The following is a 24,496-nucleotide window of genomic DNA, read 5'->3' on the forward strand; positions in this document are numbered from 1 at the left end:
TACTGCGGCCTTGGTTATGTGTGGAGGACAGTTGAAACTTGGTTAGTAGAAGGGGTGGGAGTGAAGTACATTCAAAAACTCAAGTACAATAAAAGTTGAAGTAAAAATAAAATGATGTCCCTGTAGTAGGTCTTCAATATCTTCAACTCTCGTCGTTTCATCTAACTGTCGTTCATTCATTAATAGTTTTCTGCCCGAAAGCAGGCCCTTCACTGCAAACTCAGCATTCTCTAACCTTTCCTCTTTTCCATCTTCGTCTTAGTCTCTCCACGCCTGTGGAGTAACGGTTAGCACGTCTAGCCGAGAAACCAGGTGGCCCGGGTTCGATTCCCGGTCGGGACAAGTTACCTGGTTGAGGTTTTTTCCGGGGTTTTCCCTCAACCCAATATGAGAAAATGCTGGGTAACTTTCGGTGTTGGACCCCGGACTCATTTCACCGGCCTTATCACCATCATCTCATTCAGACGCTAAATAACCAAAGCTGTTGATAAAGCGTCGTAAAATAACCTACTAAAAAGTCTTAGTCTCCGCGTACTATCCATAATTTATATCTCAATGTTGTCTATCATCTGATATTTTCTTCCGCCCCGAACTTTCTCCCGTTCATCATTCCTTTTAGTGCATCTTTAGTAAGCAGTTTCTTCTCAGTAGTGACCCAAACAATTCCTTTTCCTCTTCCTGATCAATTTCAGCATCAGTCTTTCTTCACCCACTCTTTCCAACACAGCTTTATTTCTTATTCTATCTGTCCATTTCACACGCTCTATTCTTCTCCATATCCACATATTTTAAATGCTTCCGGTCGTTTCTCTTCACTTCGTCATAATGTTCCTACACAATGCCATACTCTACACAAAGCACTTCACTAGTCTCTTCCTTAGTTATTTTTCCAGAGGTTAGCAGAAGATGCTCCTTTTTCTATTAAAAGCTTCTTTTGTCATTGCTATCTTCCTTCTGACTTCAAATCATATAATTGCTTACAGTACACCTCAAGTATCTGAAGCTGTCTTATACATACATACATACATACATACATACATACATACATACATACATACATACATACATACATACATACACGAAAGATATTTTTGTTGAGAATAAAATCTTTTATTTCTTTCCATTTGCAGCCATAATATAATCTATACTAATAATAAATCTGTAGCCGAAATTTTTCTGGTAATTTGCGATTTTCCAAACATAATTGGTCCTAACATATATAATTAATCACCCTGAAACCGAAAATCGCTTTTTTGAAATTTTTGTTTGTATGTCTGTCTGTCTGTATGTTTGTTACCTTTTCACGCGATAATGGCTGAAACGATTTCGATGAAAATTGGAATATAAATTAAGTTCATTGTAACTTAGATTTTAGGCTATATGGTATTCAAAATACATTATTTAAAAGGGGGTTTATAAGGGGCCTGAATTAAATACATCGAAATATCTCGCTTATTATTGATTTTTGTGAAAAATGTTACATAACAAAGGTTTCTTTAAAAATAATTTCCGATATGTTTTATTCCTTGAAAAAATTTGATAGGACTGATATTTAATGAGATAAATGAGCTTTAAAATTAAAATAACTGCCATCTAAGGCCGTGTAATGAATTAAAAAACAAATGACTTCGTCTATAAGGGGCCTTGGACAGCAACAATCGAAAGCTATGAAACATAGCCTACAGAGAATGTTTCTGTGTTTGTATGAAGTAATATCGGAAGCTAAATTAACCGATTTGTATAATTAATTCACCATTGGAAAGTGTAGTTTCTCTAGATGGACATAATGCTATAATGTTATTACAGTAACTTCTGAGTGAATCGAGGACAGGTAAGATTAAAATAGCTTCTGATGCACAGAAAACTTGATAGGCTATTCTGTACATTCGTTTCCTGTATTTCCTAAAATAATTTTTATGACCAAATGAGTGGTCTCTGGATCAAAATGATCGCATTTTAATTATGCAAATACAATTTAAATTAAGTAACATAATAAACAATTTATACTTATATCAAACACGAATGTTCCCTAGATCAAATGTCCTATTTTAATTATGTAATTACTTTATATTTATTTCTAACGGGTGCAGCGGAGCGCACGGGTACGGCTAGTAATAAATAATAATAATAATAATAATAATAATAATAATAATAATAATAATAATAAAGTCATTGCATAATACATTCATGAACGTAATGATAATTACTAAAATAATCATAAAAGAGAAAGGAGCAATTATGTATACTTCCTCTCTCTCTATCTATCTCGATCTCTCTTACAAACAAAACAAAAAAGAACATAAAAAGCACTAGGTTGTGTAGGAAGGCTTGACCTCACGAATACAGGCCGGAACGCTACCATTACGCTATCAAGTAACACACAGAATACTTTAATTATAACTGTAGATATTAGGCAACGTGGTCCAACATGTAACATCGCCTGTCTCCGAATAGTAGTGAAGATACCCGAAGGGAACTTTACTTCTAGAGAGCCAGCCATCTGTACAATGGACTGTTTTCGTGATACATTAGGATACTATTTGAATGTGAATGGTTGTCATTTTGAGCATCTGTGATAAAGTTTGGTTAGTCATAGTGTTTTGTTTATTTTATGGTCTACTGAACATGAGTTTACATACTTATTTGTCTCAAATATGAAGTCCACGAAACAAGCTTAATAAATAATTAAGAAACAAGAAACGGGGGAATGTGTAAACTTTCTACGTATTCATACGTAAACTTTAATGGAGATTCGGAATATGTAAATTTTGATATAGAGTGCCAATACTGTCACACCCTGTATGTCTGAATGTTTTTTTAACACTAGCATAATATTGTTTGGTTTATCTCCAACAGTTTCTGTATAAAACTTCTTTTTGTAAAATTAAAATTTAAGAAGTTATTAGCAATATTCCATAGTTATTGTTCACTTGTAGCTTATAATTCTCGGTGTTACGGTATTTTAACTGTTTTTATGGTGTTGCAACGAATTTGTGTTCAATTAGGCTGCTGCAGGAGTTATTACCGCTGATAATCTGATTTTCAAGGCAGTTTAAGGAATTTATGTCACGTAAAGGCTATAAGGGTGAATATATTTCTTCATTAGCCTCGAACCAATAACTGTAAATCGTAGTAAATCCCCAGTAAGAGCCGCCGGATTTCATGGAAGACGCTGCAGGAGCCAGGCACCTGTTCTGGCAACATGAGCAGGTCGTAGCAGAGAAGCATGTTGATTTGAAGACACTCGCCCGCTCAACACGGAAAGGGGCAAATATCTGCCCTATCATAGTTTCTCATGTTTATCAAAGACGTTGATAAGTAAGCGAAGGTTATATTCCTTCATCAACTGAAAGTAAGCTTAAAACTTATTTATAGCTAGCCGTACCCGTGCCCTCCGCTGCACCAGTTAGAAATAAATATAAAGTAATTACATAATTAAAATAGGACATTTGATCCAGGAAACATTCGTGTTTGATAGAAGGGTAAATCGTTTAATATGTTACTTAATTTAAATTGCATCCAAATAATTAAAATGCGATCATTTTGGTCCAGAGACACTCATTTGGTGCAATGACAATTCCTTTAACCTGTTTCTTAATTTTTATTACATGCAACCATAGTTTAATGAAGATTGACATCATTTAGATAAAGAGAGCCATGCGCCCCAGAGTAACACCGTCGATGCGGTCACAGGAACGAGCGACTAAGAAGGGCACGGTCTTCCTACCCTACTTAAGGAATGTGACGGACCGTATCAGCAGGGTGCTGAAGCGTCAACACGGAAAGGGGCAAATATCTGCCCTATCATAGTTTCTCATGTTTATCAAAGACGTTGATAAGTAAGCGAAGGTTATATTCCTTCATCAACTGAAAGTAAGCTTAAAACTTATTTATAGCTAGCCGTACCCGTGCCCTCCGCTGCACCAGTTAGAAATAAATATAAAGTAATTACATAATTAAAATAGGACATTTGATCCAGGGAACATTCGTGTTTGATAGAAGGATAAATCGTTTAATATGTTACTTAATTTAAATTGCATCCAAATAATTAAAATGCGATCATTTTGGTCCAGAGACACTCATTTGGTGCAATGACAATTCCTTTAACCTGTTTCTTAATTTTTATTACATGCAACCATAGTTTAATGAAGATTGACATCATTTAGATTTAATGTGTATATTTTATTTTACTTGTTATAGGTTTCCATTGAATTATGGTAATAACTTAATTTTAACCCTTGTTTTCTACGTATTCAGTAAATGGCGCTTGGCCCACTATGGTACTGAACCCTTCAAATAAATTATATTATATAATATTACATATTATATTATATTATATCAGAAGTTACTCTAATGACATTATAGCATTATGTCCATCTAGAGAAACTACACTTTCAAGTGGTGAAATAATAATTAATTATACAAATCGGTTAATTTAGCTTCCGATATTACTTCATACAAACACAGAAATATTCTCTGTAGGCTATCTTTCATAGCTTTCGATTGTTGCTGTCCAAGGCCCCTTATAGACGAAGTCATTTGTTTTTTAATTCATTACACGGCCTTGGATGCAGTTATTTTAATTTTAAAACTCATTTATCTCATTAAATATCAGTCCTATCAAAATTCTTGGAGGAATAAAAGTTATCGGAAATTATTTTTAAAGAAACTTTTGTTATGTAACATTTTTCATAAAAATCAATAATAAGCGAGATATTTCGATTTATTTAATTCAGGCCCCTTATAACCCCCCTTTTAAATAATGTATTTTGAATGCCATATAGCCTAAAATCTACGTTACAACAAATTTGATTTATATTCCAATTTTCATCTAAATCCGTTCAGCCATTATCGCGTGAAAAGGTAACAAGCGTACAGACAGACATACAAACAAAAATTTCAAAAAAGCGATTTTCTGTTTCAGGGTGGTTAATTATATATGTTAGGACCAATTATTTTTGGAAAATCGAAAATTACCAGAAAAATTTCGGATATAGATTCATTATTAGTATAGATGTAATATTTTTATTTGTTTATTTATTTGGTTGCAGAACGTTACCAAGTTGAATGAAATCGTTGACCTCCTGTCATTTCGTTATTACTCATTTATAATCATGTAATAAAATTATATATACATACATATAATAGTTCTGCTTACATTTAACACACACATACATAGCACATAAGTTACTTACATTTTAAGGGGAGACTGCACTGAAAATCGAAAAAAAAAAAAATTGCAAATTATTTTTATTGACTATTTCACTTCTTCAGAATGTATATTCTCATACCTCAAATGGATTTTGTTCAGTTCTGATTACAAATATGTTCAAAACAATTTAATTAAGGAAGAAGAGCAAGACTCAACTCATTCTAGTATGTAGTTACAATCCGTATTTGTTCACTGTCCTAAGTTGTACTTCACGTTTCAATCTGCAATGTGCAGCTAGCATATCTAAATCTTCTCTTATTCTAGTATTTTTCATCCTTCTTTCATTACAGAAATACTTATATAGTTCGTACAAGCTCTCTCTCGTTGGTAAACCTTCATTTCTTAATTTTATTTCATACTATTCTTTTGTCGTACCATCAAAACTGTTAAATTTAGAAATAAAAAATATAGCTAAATAGTTTCTAACCAAGTCAAATATGCTATTATCGGTGAGTCTAGAAAATGCATACTTGCCAAAATTGAATTTACTTGTCAGCTCAGTAACTTTACTTTCCTTCAATAATTCCTTCCTTTTATTTTTTATTTTAGCGATCTTCTCCGGTATTTTATTTTCAATGTATTTGTTCGTTATTAAGAGATGCTGGCTTTCCTCGTATTTCTCCATACGGCAACACTTGCTACTTTCTTCTATGCATAATTTTACATCTATAACACAAGAAAAAATAAAATAAAATAACATAAAAATAAAATAAAATAAATAAGCGTTAAAATATATTTGTTTGATAATCTTTATTTACTTATTAACTTATTAACTCATTAACTTATTTACTTATTTACTTATTTATTTATTTATTTATTTATTTATTTATTTATTTATTTATTTATTTATTTATTTATTTTGTCGGTTTCTTGGTAAAAGTGAACAAGTCCAAAATGCAAAATTGTTGGGAAAAGGCATTTAAAGGTTTAATGATCCATCCAGAGATAACTGTACTTCTTTGGATGTTAGTAATAAATTATTTTGAAGGTAAATGTGCTATATTATTAGTTTTTAATATAAAATTATGCCTTAAATTTTCATAATGCTTGGAAGCCTTGGAATGTGACTTGGTCACTTTTACCAAGAAACCGACGATTCTTGACTCCATACAGTTTTAACTTTCCTGTAATAAAACTGGAACGGCTTTCCTTACACACGTCACCTCATTCATCATAGTTTATGCGCCAGGTAATGTGCTATGAATAACTTAAAGTGAGACTTCTTTTTATAGAGTCATGTTTTTTATTAGTATATTTTCCAACGCGAAATTAGATCAGAGTCTAGTTTACCCAGTATTTGCAGTTGAGGGAAAGCCTCGGAAAAAGCCTGAGCCAGGTAACTTGTCCCAACCAGAATCTAAACCCGAGCCCCTTGTTTCACGGTCAGACCTGCTAACCGTCATTCCACAGTGGTGGATCTACAGACATGGTGTTTGACTAGGAGCAAATACATTAAAATTCTAACAGATCAAATCTAGAAATGATTTCAAGAAAATAGACAATCATTCACTTCATAAAACGGCATTGGACATTAAAAAAAATTAACAGTACTAATAAACCATTCGTTTGTGATTTCTCGAAGTGTGGTCGATTGCACGTGATGCGTTACGTCACCTCTGACCTTCACGTGCTCTGTGATTTATTGTCTACACATACGAATGAAAGCTTGCTGACCTGAAATTTATGAGCCGTTGAAGAACTTCCTTACTAATGCTCAACGACTTTATAGGTTTCTCTTTATTGTGAGCACAACAATTATTGTACTTCGTTGACAAGAAAATTATACACAACAAAACAGCGAAATTACGTATTGTGTGTGTTACCCAACAGCGCTGGGCTGGGTATAACGTTATTTTAACGATGTCTGTCTTACAATCCGTTAAGTCCTTCAGTGGCAAACAATATTTTCTGTACAAAGTTCGGCAAAAATTCTGGCTGATAGCACATTTTTTGAGCATTAAGAATACATCACAACCGTATCTCACTTATTATTTATTTATTTATTTATTTATTTATTTATTTAATCTGACAGGATTAAGGCCACAAGGCCTTCTCTTCCATCCTACCAGATAGCACATATAAATACAAAAAAGAAATACAGACGCTGATGAAAATAATACAAATTAAATTAAAGCCCTGTAGAGGATCAACAGTGTCAAAAGAACACTACAGAGCTCTCATCGAGTTAATACAATTAAAAAGAAAGCAGAGATAGCAATGATGATAGTGATAACTGATGATAATAATAATAATAATAATAATAATAATAATAATAAATGCATTACATATTAATTGTCAATTTTACAACAGCATAGTTACAATATTTACTATATGTCATGGGTTAAGCCGAAGTTGCGCAACCTAACAGGTGTTCAACAAGCAATTCCATGAACTAGAATGTAATTTTTTAATTTAAATTTGAATTTTGATATTGTCCGACAGTCTCTGACATGGTCAGGGAGAGAATTCCAGAGGCGTGGAATAGATATGCTGAAAGAAGATGAGTAGAAGGATGTTCTGTGCAGAGGAATAGAGAAAAGGCACATGTTCCGGGTTCGAGGTAGTGAAAGGTAAACAAAACGAGATGCTAGGTAAGAGGGTGTGGAGGTGTGATGATTTTAAATAGTAATAAGAGGGAGTTGAAGAATCTTCTTTCTTTGAGTGGTCTCCAAGACAACAATTCTAGTGACGGTGTTACATGATCGAATTTTCTAATGTTACAAACGAAACGAACGCAGATATTGTGAACACGCTGTAGTCTATGGGCAAGATCAGTATTTAGATTCGTGAATAGAGAATCGCAATAATCGAGGTGGGGCATCACTAAAGTTTGGATCAGTTTTTTTTTAAGGCCGAGAGGTAAAACGTTGGTTAAGTGTCTGAGGGAATGAATTATGGAAAAAGTTTTCTTACATAGGCCTATGTAGGTCACTTGACTTTGAAAATTTAAATTTGAATCTAAATATATCTCAAAATTTTTTACTTTCTTACTATATGTAATAGTGGTATTATTTATTTTTGTATTTGATACAGTGGCTAAATCTATTTTGTTTAATGCTCGTTGGTGGCCCATTATTATAGTTTATCCTCTTTTACTTGTTCTGAACTGTCAGTCAAGTTACAGAGAGCTCAGAATATGTGCGTCAGATATGTGTGCAATATCCGACGATATGATCACATATCACCGTCCTTCGCAAGTCTTTCGTGGCTCCGACTTAAAGAACGCAGAACTTTACACTCTGTCTTTACTCTTTCGAATTCTGCACACCTCAACACCAAATTACCTTTCGTCTCGTTTCTCTTATCTACACTCTAACCACGACGTAAATACCAGATCACTTATCTGTGGCACGCTAAGTATACCTCTTCATAGAACATCTCGTTATTCATCATCTTTTACAGTATCCACCTCGCGACAATGGAATTCCTCGTCACAAAGTATTAGGGGCTGCAAGACAATAAACACCTTTAAAAACAGCTTAAAAGATAACCTTATTAGCATTTCAGTCCAATCATACTGATTTAAACTACATTGTTACTTCTTTCTTTAGACATCATCCTGATAGTGCTGTATTTTCAAAATTGTCTCATAATAATCTCTTTCTATTATCTAATATTATTTGAAATATATTAACATTCTATGTATTTTAGCTTAATTCTGCTACACAGTTTATTTCAGTGTTTAATTAATAGTTCATAATATTTTGTTGTGTAATTCGTAAATAACTCTTGTATATCTAAATCAAATTGTTGAATTCTTTGTAAGTTCATGCATATGTATATGCACTTTTTGCTGGTTGAGTGGAAGGGAAGGCCTTACGGCCTTAACTCCGCCAGCTAAAATAAATCATTATTATTATTATTATTATTATTATTATTATTATTATTATTAATTTTTTTCTGCAGTAACTTTACGAGTTGCGTTGCAAAAGTTCGTGGCCTGACACTAGATGGCGTTGGCCCCCATTGTTAGACGTCATTTTAAACTAGTTCAAGCACGAAAAATCATAATTTTCTGTTCACTAAATTTATTTTTGTGTAGTTTAATTTTGAATTTATTGAGCGGAACATATTGGATGAAATGGAAACTGTCAAACGTCGTGCTGTCATTAAATATTTCGTAAAAAAGTAATAAGTCAAACAGAAATTAAAGCAGACATGGATGCTATACTGGAGAATCCGCTCCAATGTTTTCGACTGTGGAATAGTGGGTGGCACTATTTAAGCACGGTCGAGAGAGTGTGGAAGAGCACCTCCACAGTGGACGTCGAGTTCTGTAAAAAGTGAAGAAATCGTAGGAAAAAATTCACAAAATTCGTTGACTGAAAATTGGCAAATTAGCGAGGTTATGCGTGTCTTATCTGAACGGGCGCGCCATATATACTCAATGTCTTGAGCATGTCCAAGGTCTCCGCAAGATGGGTTCTGCGTTTGTTAATACCGGAGCAAAAGCACGTCCGATGTTAAATTTCGAGGGATTGACTTTCAAAATGACATTCCTGATAACATCTACAGATATGAATATTTTTAGTGATTCTTTCTTTATTTATTTCATAAATATTACATGGACCAAGCCTAGGTAAATCATTTCATAATAAATTTACGGTGTTTTGTAACTTTTATGGCAAAATATTTTATGCACTACATATGTTAAGATCTATAAATCAGCTAAGGATTATTCACAAGTATGAAATATACTTGCACATTTTTATTGCAATATCTTAAAAACTTTATTTTAATTAATAGAGAAAAGTATTGAAAAATAAAAGTGACGTGAAACCAGCAAACATCGAGTGAAGAAACTTCAAGATTTTTAAGGAGGGGTTATACAGGTTTGAGCAATAACAATTAGGGAAATTCAGTATTTTTTTGTCTCGGCAACTAATGACTCTTTCATCTTCCAATTTGACATGCTCAGTATTCAGTGTTTGTGCAATTATAGACTATTTTTAGATATACTAAAATTTCACCATTATGAGTAATTATCATAACAAAAAAGTGGCCATTTTTGTGCACTGATGTACCGTTTTTATGACAATGTCCATAAATATGAACATTCCTGACCCATTATTTTTTGTATTTATTCCTCAATGTCAAATGAACAGTACAAACTACAATCTTTAAAACGTCTACAATCGAAGTATTTTTTTTATTTCCTGTGAGAAGTTAAATTTTTAATGTTTAAAAATAAATTCTAACTTTCAGATTTTTTGACAGCAGACTGGATGATAAAAGCTTCTCAACCGAATAATAGCAGGCATTTCCCATATTTACTCTGTGTTTAATTTCCTCCCGAGTATCATTTATATTTGTTACTGTTGCTCCAAGATATTTTAACTTCTCCACCTCTTCAAAAGATAAATTTCCAATTTTTACATTTCCATTTCGTACAATATTCTCGTCACGAGACATAATCATATACTTTGTCTTTTCGGGATTTACTTCCAAACCTATCTCTTTACTTGTTTGAAGTAAAATTCCTGTGCTTTCCCTAATCGTTTGTGGATTTTCTCCTAACATATTCACGTCATCCGCATAGACAAGGAGCTAAGCGCATAGTAGCACGTTTATGGTCATATGTACCAAAATATTGTAAATATCGTAAAAACTCCTCCACTGACATAAAGATAAATGTCCAATCTTTATATAAAAAATAATTTGTAAACTTACTTCTTTGGATCCTCAAACCTGTATATCCCCCTTTACATAACTCCTAAAATAAAGCAGACATCCGCACAATTTTTTCATTGATAGTAGGAGAAAAGTCCAATGTAAAATAAATTAAAAGCATATACAGGGTGATTCAGACCATCCGTAACAGTAATTTATTTCGGAAACTAGTGCATTAAAATTTTCGAGACAAAAATATTTATAATATAACCGCATGTGTACTTTCACTTGAGCTTGATTTCAACAATCAGCCATAACAGGAAGTAGGGTCAGTGGCGTATCACTTTAAAATTTCAAATGGGAGTCGGGGTCAAATAAGGTACTATTTGATAGAGCTCTTCAAAACAAACAACTTTCATAGGAAATGTTTTTATTAGTTCCTACTCTTTCAATGAGAAAACGTACAAAAAGACAATGCCATAAATATTGAGAAATGTTACAAGACAATTAATGTTACTATGTTACGGAAAGCCTGGACGAAATCAAGCTCAAGTGAAAATTCACATATGCCTTAGTTACAAATATTTTTGTCTCGAAAATTTTAATGCAATAATTTCCGAAATAAATTACTTAAGGGTGGTCCAAATTACCCATTGTTTTTGTATGTTTTTTCATTGAAAGATTAGGAATTAATCAAAAGTTTTCCTATGAAAATTGTTTGTTTTGAAGAGCTCTATCAAATGGTACCCTATTTGACCCGCGCCCCATTTGAAATTTGAAAGTGATACGCCACTGACCCTACTTCCTATTAGGGCTGATTGATGAAATCAAGTTCAAGTGAAAGTTCACATGTACCTTAGTTTCACAAATATTTTTGTCTCGAAAATTTTAAAGCACTACTTTCCGAAAGAAATGACACGTGTGGTCCGATTTACCCATTGCCTTTTCGTACGTTTTCTCATTCAAAGAGTAGGAATTATTAATAAAAACGTTTCCTATGAAAGTTGTTTGTTTTGAAGAGTTATATCAAATGGTACCCTATTTGTCTCAGACTCCCATTTGAAATTTTAAAGTGATACGCCACTGACCCCACTTCCTGTTAGGGCTGAGTGAGGAAACCTAGCTCAAGTGAAAGTTCACATATACCTCAGTTATAAATACTTTTGTGTCGAAAATTTTAATGCACTGGTTTCCGAAATAAATGACTGTTACGGGTGGTCTGAATCACCCTGTATATATATTTTAAACTTTAAAAATTTGTTATCACTTCTCAAGCACATGATACTGTGCACAAGTTTCTCGTTGTTACCGCACCGCTGAAATGAATAATGGAAAAACGACGTAATTATGGAACGAAACCGGAGTTCCCCGAGAAAACCTGTGCAACACTTTGCTTATCTCCCATAAATTCTCTTTGATCTCTCGGGGACTTGGTCCCAAGTCATGTACTTACAAGCCGACATCCTACATATTTCAATGATGGCGTGTTTCGAATACTGTACGATTCCAAATTTTCTTGTCAACATCTTTCTAGAACAGTTCACAATCTTATTTACGACAGGCAAACGTCTCACTTGCTTTCCCTCCGGCATTTCTTGTATATTGTGAAGTAGAACGTGGCGATGGAAAAATTGAAAGAAAGAAACAAACTGAGATGTCAGAGAAAAAATAACTCTTCTGTTCTTGACAGATGAAGAATTGTACGTAGTGTAAATCCTTGTTTAGCATCACATCTTACCCTCCGTTAGGACATTTCATTATCATAGAAAACGAAAGGGAAAATTCTGACTTAATATAGACAATTGAGAATATCCGATCGTTCACCGAGCACTAAAAACTTAGGCGCAGTTTGAATGCCAAGTGACTGTAAGTCAGATAACAAATGAAGAACGATTCAAGGAAAGTACAGGATAGCTGGTTAGTGTTGTACAATCAAACTGGTATGAGATACGAAAGGATATGTGGCGAAGCATTTTATGTAGCTTCCACAGATAAATAACTGGTATACCGCAAAAAAATACTAGTTCCTTGACAAATATCTGAAACGCAATGATAAGAATAACAGAAACTAATAACAGACCTCAGGTTGAGAAATAGGTTACTTTCCGTTTTCTTTCTTTTCACGATTTCTTCTGGAATTTCTTTCATTGTATTTTTCTTGTAACTTTTCAACATAAAACTTTTATGTGCTTTGCGTTAGAGAAATATGGTGATACTTTTTGTCAATAGTGACGTCATCCAAGTGTAAGGTTTGTGTGTCCATCATTAAGAAATGAACGAACGGGGAAAATTGGTAGGAGAAGTATTTGAAAGGTGCGCGAGGATTTCGCCCTTAATTCTTCCTTGAGCTGTTTAGTTCAATTTACTAATTAGATTTTTCTACAATACGGTAGTTATCCTTCACCCAGAAGAATTTTCCTCCTCCACAAATCTCTATCCTCAACATCTTCTTCAGTAAGATCTCTTCTAGTCGCATTCCTTCTGAAGCCATGCATCCATTGTTCTCTTTCCCTCCTCAGTCCATTCCAGTAAAATCTTCGATCATTTTTCATCCTCTTCACGTGCCCCAAACCATTTTAGTCTTCTTTCTTCAGTAACTGCAATAACATTCTTTTCTCTCTCCATAATTTCTCTAATCCTTTGATTTCTAATTTATTCCATTCTTAATTTTTCCCCCAAACCTCCATTTCAGTAGCCAGTAATTTAAAGTTTTAAATGTTTTTACTTTTGAGGTGGTGGAAAAATTCAAATACCTGGGAGCAACAGTAACATATATAAATGATACTCGGGAGGAAATTAAAAGCAGAATAAATATGGGAAATGCCTGCTATTATTCGGTTGAGAAGCTTTTATCATCCAGTCTGCTGTCAAAAAATCTCAAAGTTAGAATTTATAAAACAGTTATATTACCGGTTGTTCTTCATGGTTGTGAAACTTGAACTCTCACTTTGAGAGAGAAACATAGGTTAAGGGTGTTTGAGAATAAGGTTCTTAGGAAAATATTTGGGGCTAAGAGGGATGGAGAAAGTTACATAACACAGAACTGCACACATTGTATTCTTCACCTGTCATCATTAGGAACATTAAATCCAGACGTTTGAGATGGGCAGGGCATGTAGCACATATGGGCGAATCCAGAAATGCATATAGAGTGTTAGTTGGGAGGCCGGAGGGAAAAAGACCTTTGGGGAGGGCGAGACATAGATGGGAAGATAATATTGTGACAGCGACGTGAGATTCGAGCTCACGACCAGCGTCCCGCAAGAAAGCAGATCGCGCGGGGACGGCGCGCGGCGGAGAGAAGTAAGGGGAAAGGGCCTACGCGGTGAGAGAGTGGAGAGAGAGTGCGCGCGCATCTGGTGCTGGTAGAGAGGAGAGGGCTCTGGATTTTTCTGGAGTGCCATCTCTAGAGACGCGTGGAACTTTCGAGGCTACGTCGCTGTGGTTATAAATTACGGACGCGAAGGAACGAGAGCAGTTTTCAGTTGATTAGTCAGCCAGTCAGTGAGAAAGCCAGAGCAAGCAAGCCAGTCTTGTGTACCGGAGTTCGACTCGAGTGTGCGTCCGCAACTGTATCAGCATCCGAAGGCCTGAGTTCGAGTGCAGTGGACCGCAGTTGGAGGGACCTGAGTTCGAGTACAGTGGACCGCAGTTGGAGGGACCTGAGTTCGAGTACAGTGAACTGTCTCTGAAGGTCTGTGGTTCGAGATACTGTGAACTCGAGTGACTGAGATAGAAGAACTGTGAACTGAGAACTGATAGTTCTGATTTGTAAATAGTGCTTTGTAAATATTAGTTAAGATTAACAGTTCATTGTTGTTCGTACTAGTCCAAGTAAATTGTCATTGTCGTCAGTGGAGTGCTATAACGAATACTGTGTTGAGTGAAAATCCAATTGTTGACGAGAGCGTTTAAGGCGAATTGTAGAAAGGAATTATTGTTGGAAGAATAAAATCCTGTTGTGAGTTAAAAAAATAAGTTACAATATTAAAATGGATTTGAGGGAGGTGGGGTATGATGATAGAGACTGGATTAATCTTGCTCAGGATAGGGACCAATGGCGGGCTTATGTGAGGGCGGCAATGAACCTCCGGGTTCCTTAAAAGCAAGAAAGTAAGTAAGTATATTAGATCATTAGCCTAAGTTGTGTACCCATTTCAAAATAGAAGCAATTAAGTATGAAAAAAAGAAAGGTACAATGTAACAATGCGCGATTTGTGTCGAACACAACAAATGGCAAAGAGCGAACAAACCTTCCCTATTCAGGGCACCCCAGTTCTGAATGGAGAGCGGGTTCACAATGCATTCCGCAACAAGACACCGCGTCGTTCGTTTCCTAGCAACGCGTCCCTTTTGTTAGCGAGCGACATCGAACTTAATGAACCTTGTTCCATTTATGATGTCTCGCCGAGTTCTGCTTTTGAATTTATTATCCATATTCCGGATAAAAAGCCAGTAAATCACCGCGAATTTTGTTTATTCTGTTTATTGAATTAATATCGCATTATTCAGCATCAGGATTAGAAAGCAAAGTTACGACAGGGCTTTGTGCATTCATAGGGTGCACATTAATTTGATTCACAGAGTGATCGTTGATACGTTCCATTGCTTCAACTGAAAGTGCCTTGAGATAGAAAGCTGCAGACTAAATAGCCTTGTGCACCACCAACCACACGGCTGGGGAAAACAAACACTTTCATGGTTTGTTTATTTGCGTAAATGTTTATTTATTTGCCTGCATACGATGAGTCCATAATAAAGGAAAGAAATACAACGTGGAATGTTCTAAAGGACTAAGACGTGCCTCAAATTTCGGCTCGAGGTTGTATAATAACTTCATTAAAAACCATTCAAAATTAGCAACTTTCAATAATAAATTATTTAAAAAGCAAGCACTTCAACAGATTTTAATCACTGATTAGTATTCACTTTTGTTATTTTTCATTTTTTCTTTACATGAAATTAAAAAAAAAAAAACAAATATTTTTCTAAGTTAGGAATCTTTCAATCTTTCAAAATTCAACAAATCAATTAAAACTAAAATATCATTCATGTATATAATAATTATTACTCCATTATGTTTTGCATAATATTTTGCATTTATTTTACAATTGTATTATTTATTTATTTATTTATTTAACCTGGTAGAGATAAGACCATCAGGCCTTCTCTTCCCCTCTACCAGGGGATTAAAACTACAATATTAAGAATACAATTACAATTATAATTACAATTAATATTAAGTTTACAAATACAATAAAAATCAAGGTACTAAAAGATTAACTGATTAATAAAAGCTAGACAGTTTATTGAAGAAATTAAGGAGAGAGAAGCATTTTTTCTTTTATTAACTAAGTAAAAACTAAACCTACTCTACGCAGTAAGAAAATGCTTAATAAGTTTGCTTTTGAACGCTACTAAATTCCGACAGTCTCTGATGTCACTGGGTAGGGTATTCCACAAGCGCGAGAGCGATATATATTTAATATTTTCCATTTCCTTTTATTATTTGTACTTTCTACTTAACTGAATCTTCTGTGTTTTACCTGATATAATTTCATTGTATTACTTGTATTATTCTTTCTTGTATTATTATTTTGATATTCATCACTTTCTTTTGCTTACATATATTTGATATAATTTCATTGTATTTCTTATATTATTCTTTCTTGTATTATTATTTTGATATTGATCACTTTCTTTCGCTTACATATATTTGATTATTTAAATTAAACAATTAAGTAATTATTTTAGTGTAGGCTTAAACTTGTAATATTACTTTTTCATTATTCGATGTAAACTCCACTCCCGGCCACAAGCTTTTGCTTCATCGGGAGTGCGAACCAAAAGTGTACCATCATTATTTGTTACTGTTGCTCCCAAGTATTTGAATTCTTCCACCTCTTCAAAAGATAAATTTCCAATTTTTATATTTCCATTTCGTGCAATATTCTCGTCACTAGACATAATCATATATATTTTGTTTTTTTTTTTTTCGGGATTTACTTCCAAACCTATTTCTTTACTTCCTTCAAGTAAAATTCCCGTGTTTTTCCTAATTGTTTGTGGATTTTCTCCTAATATATTCACGTCATCCGCATAGACAAGCAGCTGATGTAACCCGTTCAATTCCAAGCCCTCTCTGTTATCCTGGACTTTCCTAATGGCATACTCTAGAGCAAAGTTAAAAAGTAAAGGTGATAGTGCATCTCCTTGCTTTAGCCCACAGTGAATTGGAAACGCATCTGACAGAAATTGAAATGATCTAATATACGAATTGAAAAAAAAAAAAAGCAGAAGTCTATACAGCAGGAAGTAGGCCTAATTTAAAGTTGAACTTCAACGTATTTTTCTTTTCTTTTCAGCCGGTCATAACCACGAACACGAGCACGATCACCATGAAGAAGAAGAACTACAAATGGTCAACGTCACTGATGTCGTGAAGATGATAATGAACTCTACGGAACACCACGGTCATCATCACCACCATCACCACTAGCAAGACACGGATCTGCAGTCGCTATGACGACGGAGTATTCCTGCAATATTTTTTGCATTGCTAGCAGGAGGCAGGCGAGTCTTTCATGTTGCACAAAACAAATTTCGACATGTGATTCAACGTGTGGTGCAGCTAGCAGATGTAAAGTCCGCGTCACCGTTTTTGGCGTGTGAAATAAGTAATGTGAACGTTAAGTACGAATGTTTTACCTTTTCAGCAGTCAGTCTGACAACTGTGTTTGACAAATGGCTGATATGACGTGTAGAGGAAGTTGTGCCATTCTCATCTGCACTGGCAACATGCTCACAAACTGGGCCCTACACTCTAGGACACACGCCAAAAACGCTGGCGCCATCTGTACAAAGACTGAAGTGTAAATAATAATAGTAATAGTAATAATAACAATTACAACAAAATAACAGTGAAGTTTTATGCCAGGCGGAACGTGAATAAAACTGAAGCTAGTTCAATGAGAACGAATGAAGACAAAAAAGGGAATAACGCTTCATGTCATATATGTCTGTGGCGTTGAGATAATGCCAGTACCGCCTTGATATGAAGCATTCTATTCCCTGCCGGCAAACATTCAAAGCGACTTTTCGTACTATATTTTTCCGTTTGGTGCTTTAGACACATGATAGCTTTAAGGCTAAGCCACTAGGTGGCAGCAGCAGCTCTTTTCTCACCGAAAGTGGACATGGAAGCGCTTTTCCCGCACGGTCTTCAAATTCTCTAGTCTCGGCGAATAGAATAGGTAATACTGGTACAATGTTATTTATTTTTTGGACGATCGTAGTTTTTTTCCCTGCTTACATGCTTCGTAAGTTGACAATTCCGCACGGTCTGGTTGCTATGCAAAGAAAAGAAACCACAGTGCTGTTATAACTACTTACCGCACTACTACGTCAGTTCAAAGTGTGTCATGGCTCGCTGTATACCGTCATGTGGCTAGTCGATGAGCCTAGAGAATTCAATCTTCCTACACTTCCGGAGAGGCGTATTACCTATGTGCCAGAGAAGTCGCCTAGCAAGTACAGCGTTCATTCTGAAGCGTACTTACCGATGCGTACGGTAACGCCTGTAGTGGCAGGAATTTGAACTGTTTGGAAACAGGTACTGAGGTGAGTTTTTTTTCTTACTGTCGGGATATGGGGAGAGGGTTAAGACGATTACTTACGTATTTGTTGACATTAACTTCGACTGTAAACATGGGCACGGAGCATTTGATTTGTGTTGTGGAATGTTGCCGTACGCAACCGATGATAACAAATACCCTGCGTACGACTTGCCGGCGCAAAACACAGTTCGAAAGAGGTTATGGTAGCACACAGACCGTACAGACCGCCATCTGTTGCTACGACGTTGAAGTTATACCGTACACGTTCTCAAGTTCAGATTGAACGCCTTGATTAATAGGAAACTTCTCTGACATAAAATCTGAAACTCGCTTCAAATCGCTGACTCACAACAGTGACGTCATGACACACTTTGAAATGAACACCCAGTAGTGTGCCTTTATTTAGAAGGCTACACATTTTCATATCTTCTTTTAGATTTTTCCGGTATTAACTAAGCGTAACCGATCCTCTATGCTTCTTAAACCTCTTCATCCACTAAATCCTCAACCAATCCTTTTGTCATAATCATTAAGTGGTTACAAAACTTCTAATTAAACTCATACATTAATATTAAATTAATACAAATTTCATTACCAGAAACAACAATGACTTTACACTGAAACAAAATAACCTACGTACTGCCTTGGCAACGACGTTAGTATTTTGTTATAGAAGAAATGTTTACTTATCAAACAAAATATATAATGTGCATTATTCAAATTAAAAACAAATTAATTAAGGACCACCTCTGTGGTGTAGGCGTCAGCATGCTGGTATCTTACGCAGAGGGGCCGGGTTCGATTCCCGGTCGTGTTGAATTTCCTGGTTGAGGTTTTTCAGGGTTTTTTCTCAACCGTAAGGCAAATGCCAGGAAATTCGGGCCACAACATCCCTGAATATCACCGTCCTCATTCATCACCGAAATCACATTCATAACAAATCATTAACATCTAGTTCACAACAATAGAACCAGTCTCAACAATAGTACACAGGCCTTCGGATTTCAACCAAAGATTAACTCGCGATATGACTGAAGATGTTACAGCGAGTATAAATGTGGAGCTTGTTTCCAAAAGGTACCAAATCCACCAGACCTAATTTTACAGGAAATGAAAAAAACTGCTCATAGCCTTAAAAAAATATTATATATTGTTATGACTTCTTGTAACTATTCTTTGTGTGTCATCAATCATATTTAGGCATGTATTTAAGATATTTCACACATTTATAAGAAGTTATTAATGGTTTTAGTTTGGATGTGGTACATTTTGGCAACAAAATTGGATGTGGTACATTTTATTTTATTTTATTGGGTTATTTTACGACGCTGTATCAACATGTAGGTTATTTAGCGTCTGAATGAAATGAAGGTGATAATGCCGGTGAAGTGAGTCCGGGGTCCAGCACCGAAAGTCACCCAGCACTTGCTCGTATTGGGTTGAGGGAAAACCCCGCAAAAAAACCTCAACCAGGTAACTTGCCCCGACCGGGATTCGAACCCGGGCCACCTGGTTTCGCGGCCAGACGATGTGGTACATATTGGTATGAAATAATTCCGTATTATGAATGGGGATATACAGTACAGGAATTATTTGCTATAACTGTAAAAGTGAATACATAATTAAACATTTTTCACTTCACAAATTTAGGCTATGTTTGCTGTTATAATCATTATAATTAACATCAATATTATCCTCATCCTCTGTTCTAACAACAGACTCAAAATTTATAATATTACTCTAAAATGGGAGTTTGTTAATGTCACAGCAGCCCAAACAACTAATACGTCACCACAATAACCAATGAAATTGCTGCACAACTCGTGACGTATCAGTGACGCAAAGTTGAGAACCAATAGGAACACGCTTGAGATTTGGTATGTTTTGGCATCAAACTCAGCATGGATGTGGTATTTTCTGCTGTAAAACACTGTTTTCAGTGACGTCTGGAGATATGATTTGGTACTTTTCGAGAGAAATGGTTAGTGTTTCCGTTCTAGAGGTAGCTAAGAATGTGGTGCCATCTGTAACTCATTTTTCGAAAATTGTGGATTTGGTACCTTTTGGAAACAAGCTCCACAAATATCAGTTGGGGGGGGGGAGGGGAATTAAAAATGACGATCGTCCAAAAAATAGTGTGCAATACGCATCCGTTAAGTTCGTAACAGAATCTCGGAAACTAGAAAAACTCGGCTTAACCTCATTTTTTTTAAACTGTTTCCTCGATTCTGTTGTAATGCACTCATCACACTTGTATCGCAATATACACACCGAAATCTGCCTAAAACTCGTGGTATAATGCGGGAAACGTGTTAAAACTGTTGTGCTGTATTTTTGTATACCCTGGCTCTTATACCATTTTCTCTGAGAAGTAATGTCAGTGAGGAAGTCAATTTTCTCACAAATAGCTTCATACACAAAAACAATGAAGCTACAGTATCTACCTCTATATTGTATCAATAAAATGCAGATATCGATGGTGTTGAACAGCAATATCGTATGTAAAAATATTCAATTTTATAGGAGAACAAAAAAAAAACATGTTAATACATTTATAACGAATAAATATTTGACATGAGAGGGTATGAAAATATCTTCTTGTAAAGCCTGTGTCCATGTCTGAAAGTAAGATGTGTTTGCAGAAGATTCGGAAAGATTTTTTTCAGAGGGATAAAATGAAATCTCATTTTGTTACATTTGAGGTTGCTGTTCAACACCATCGATATGGAAATTATCAATAACATTCTCTCCTATAACAACGCTGGACACATAACTTATAATTTCTTTAGGCAGCCATTCCTAAAAGAATATCTTTTAACGTCAGACAAGAATGAAAAAAATTGACTATTATATAGTAGCGTGCGAGAAATATTTTTAACACTGACATTCAACTGTTTGTGCCGATTGTCAATAATTGTTACCCACCAGATGTCACAAGCCAGTAATCACAACCGATCATAAATGCGGTTCAAACAATGGTAGATCTACTTTTAAAAATGATTCTTTGGCTAAGAAACACACAAATTAAATTAACTGCTTCAACAACTATTTTATTGATAATTATATGAAACAATTACGAATTAAATGCAAGTATAAAATATTAGGGGGCACCCCAGTTTGAACCGGGGACCTCCCGATCTACAGTGGATTGCTCTATCACTGAGCTATCCTACCACTTGGTTTTAATGTGATGAAATTTCACTATTACAATGAGGGTGAATACAGCAGTGGGGATGTTGGAGAAAAAGACGAACGGCCGTCAAAAAAAATATTATACGACACATATATTAAATTGATTTTGTTTTGTTCGTAGGGTTGCTTCACTCGACTTGCGGCCTAGATTCGTAAACACCCCCCCCTCACAAGATAAAAAGCTTTTTTTAATACATTTATTGTAAATTACTATTCTTAGAAAATTCTGAAAGAGTTATTAACTATCATTTGCAATGCTGAGTCTCACCATGTTGAAGCCTAATGATGAAAATGCCAGAGAGACAGAGGAAAGGGGAGAATAAGTTCTTTTACTGGGTTATTTAACGACAATGTATCAACTACGAGCTTATTTAGCGTCGAAGGGATTGGTGATAGCGAGATGATTTTGGCGAGATGAGGCCGAGGATTCGCCATAGATTATCTGACATTTGCCTTAAGGGTGGGGAAAACCTCGGAAAAACCCAACTAGGTAATCACCCCAAGCGAGAATCGAACCCGCGCCCGAGCGCAACTCGGGATCGGTGGGCAAGTGCCTTAACCGACTGAGCTACACCGGTGGCCGAGAATAAGTGGGAAAACGTTATTGACGCAAACTACACGTCCTTATCAGAAAACTTCATAATATGTGTAAATATATAGCGTAGTAAAAAGTAGCGTGAAACAATACTGTGCTGAAATAGCTGATATTTTTTTTTTTGCTAATGGTGGGTACTTGACTTTCATTCACCAATATGAGACCAGTTGTGTAGACCAATTTACAGCTATAGTCGTTGCCCACGGTGCGCTACAGGATGTTGGTCTACGCTACACCCGTGATGAGATGAGATAATGATGGAGATTTATTGGGATACCACAAGGGTACCGGAGTTCCCACATAAAACCCCTGTGTTACCTACTACTGGCTTGCCCAACACAAGTTATAAATCGGGGGTACGTCGGGAATTGAACCCGAGTCTACAGGATTACAAGTCTAGCGTGGTGGTGTTACGAGACAATAATAATAATAAAAATAATAATAATAATAATAATAATAATAATAATAATAATACCTTCTCTATTTACCTTAGGTAGGCTACCCCATGTACTGTGTCACAATATGTGACAGTGGCACAGAGAAACAGAGAAGGTTGAACTAAACTCAGAAGGATTCAATCCGGTATCGGAACTAGAATCCGGTGTGGCTTAGTGGATAAAGTGTCAGCAGGTAGACCTGAAAACCCGGGTAACGAATCCCGGTTCCGGAAAGAAGTTTTCTCCGTTCTACCCATTCTTCATCACATGGTAATGCAGAACCCCTGCACGGAAATATCATATTATGTACTTCGGTACATCAATTTGGATAAGCCCAATCATAAGACGTACCAACTACGGGCACGAACATTAAAAAGACAATAATTTTGGTTTTTAAAACTGTAAAGGCAATAACACTGTTATTAATATTCTGTGATCATACAAACAGCAAGAGAAGTTATATAGACGTACAAATGAAGCGTACCTTACTGAACTAGGCAGTAATAGTAGAACTAAGCACCGGTATTCATTACGTGTACTATTGTTCAATGTAATTATTAATAATTTATTATGATATCTAAACCTATGAACAAATGAATGTATGTAGCTGTATTTTTTGTATGAATGGTTGTCTATTGTCAATAAAATATACAATAAATTTCCATGTTTCGTGGTTTTTATTTCAATTACTTCGCAGTAGTAGTAGTAGTAGTAGTAGTAGTAGTAGTAGTAGTAATAGTAGTTGTAGTATTAGTTGTAGTAGTAGCAGCAGCAGTTGTACTAGCATTGGAAGTAGCAGTATTAGTGGTAGTGGTAGTAGTAGTAGTAGTAGCAGTAGCAGTAGTAGAAGCAGTAGCACTAGTAGCAGTAGCAGTAGTAATAGTAGTTGTATTAGCTGTAGTAGTAGCAGCAGCAGTTGTACTAGCATCGTAAGTAGCAGTATTAGTGGTAGCAGCAACAGTAGTAGTAGTAGTAGTAGTAGTAGTAGTAGTAGTAGTAGCTGTACTAGCATCGGAAGTAGCAGTAGCACTAGCAGCAGTAGCAGTAGCACTAGTAGCAGTAGTAGTAGTAGTAGTAATAATAGTAGTTGTAATAGTAGCAGCAGCAGTTGTACTAGCAACGGAAGTAGCAGTATTAGTGGTAGCAGTAATAGTATTAGTAGTAGTAGTAGTAGTAGCAGTAGTAGTAGTAGCAGTAGTAATAGTAGCAGTAGTAATAGTAGTTGTAGTAGTGGCAGCAGCAGTTGTACTAGCATTGGAAGTAGCAATATTAGTGGTAGCAGCAGTAGTAGTAGTAGCAGTAGTAATAGTAGCAGTAGCAGAAGCAGTAGCAATAGTAGTAGTAGCAGTAGTAGTAGTAGTAGTAATAGTAGCAGTAGTAGAAGAAGTAGCACTAGTAGCAGTAGCAGTAGTAGTAGTAGCAGCAGTAGTAGTAGAAATAGTAGTTGTATTAGTGGTAGCAGCAGCAGCAGCAGTAGTAGTAGTAGTAGTAATAGTAGCAGTAGTAGAAGCAATAGCACTAGTAGCAGTAGTAGTAATGGCAGTAGCAGTAGTAATAGTAGCAGTAGTAGAAGAAGTAGCACTAGTAGCAGTAGCAGTAGTAGTAGTAGCAGCAGTAGTAGTAGAAATAGTAGTTGTATTAGTGGTAGCAGCAGCAGCAGCAGTAGTAGTAGTAGTAGTAGTAGTAGTAGTAGTAGTAGTAGTAGTAGTAGTAGTAGTGGTAGTAATAGTAGTTGTAGTATTAGTTGTAGTAGTAGCAGCAGCAGTAGCTGTACTAGCATCGAAAGTAGCAGTATTAGTGGTAGTAGTAGTAGTAGTAGTAGTAGTAGTAATAG

General features: G+C 35.5%; 1 protein-coding gene across 2 annotated transcripts in view; it reads left to right on the forward strand.

Moving 5' to 3' along the window:
• Positions 1-23,326, forward strand: part of LOC138698565 (zinc transporter ZIP1-like) — a 68,010-nt gene extending 44,684 nt beyond the window's left edge. For both annotated transcript variants that reach the window (XM_069824576.1, XM_069824577.1), the window contains exon 3: positions 17,188-23,326. In XM_069824576.1, coding sequence (XP_069680677.1) covers positions 17,188-17,321 — 134 coding nt within the window. In that variant the 3' untranslated portion in view covers positions 17,322-23,326. The remainder of the gene's footprint in view (positions 1-17,187) is intronic.
• Positions 23,327-24,496: the final 1,170 nt, after the last annotated feature.

The sequence above is a fragment of the Periplaneta americana genome, chromosome 4 (genome assembly GCF_040183065.1).
Source record: "Periplaneta americana isolate PAMFEO1 chromosome 4, P.americana_PAMFEO1_priV1, whole genome shotgun sequence".
Lineage (NCBI taxonomy): Eukaryota > Metazoa > Arthropoda > Insecta > Blattodea > Blattidae > Periplaneta > Periplaneta americana.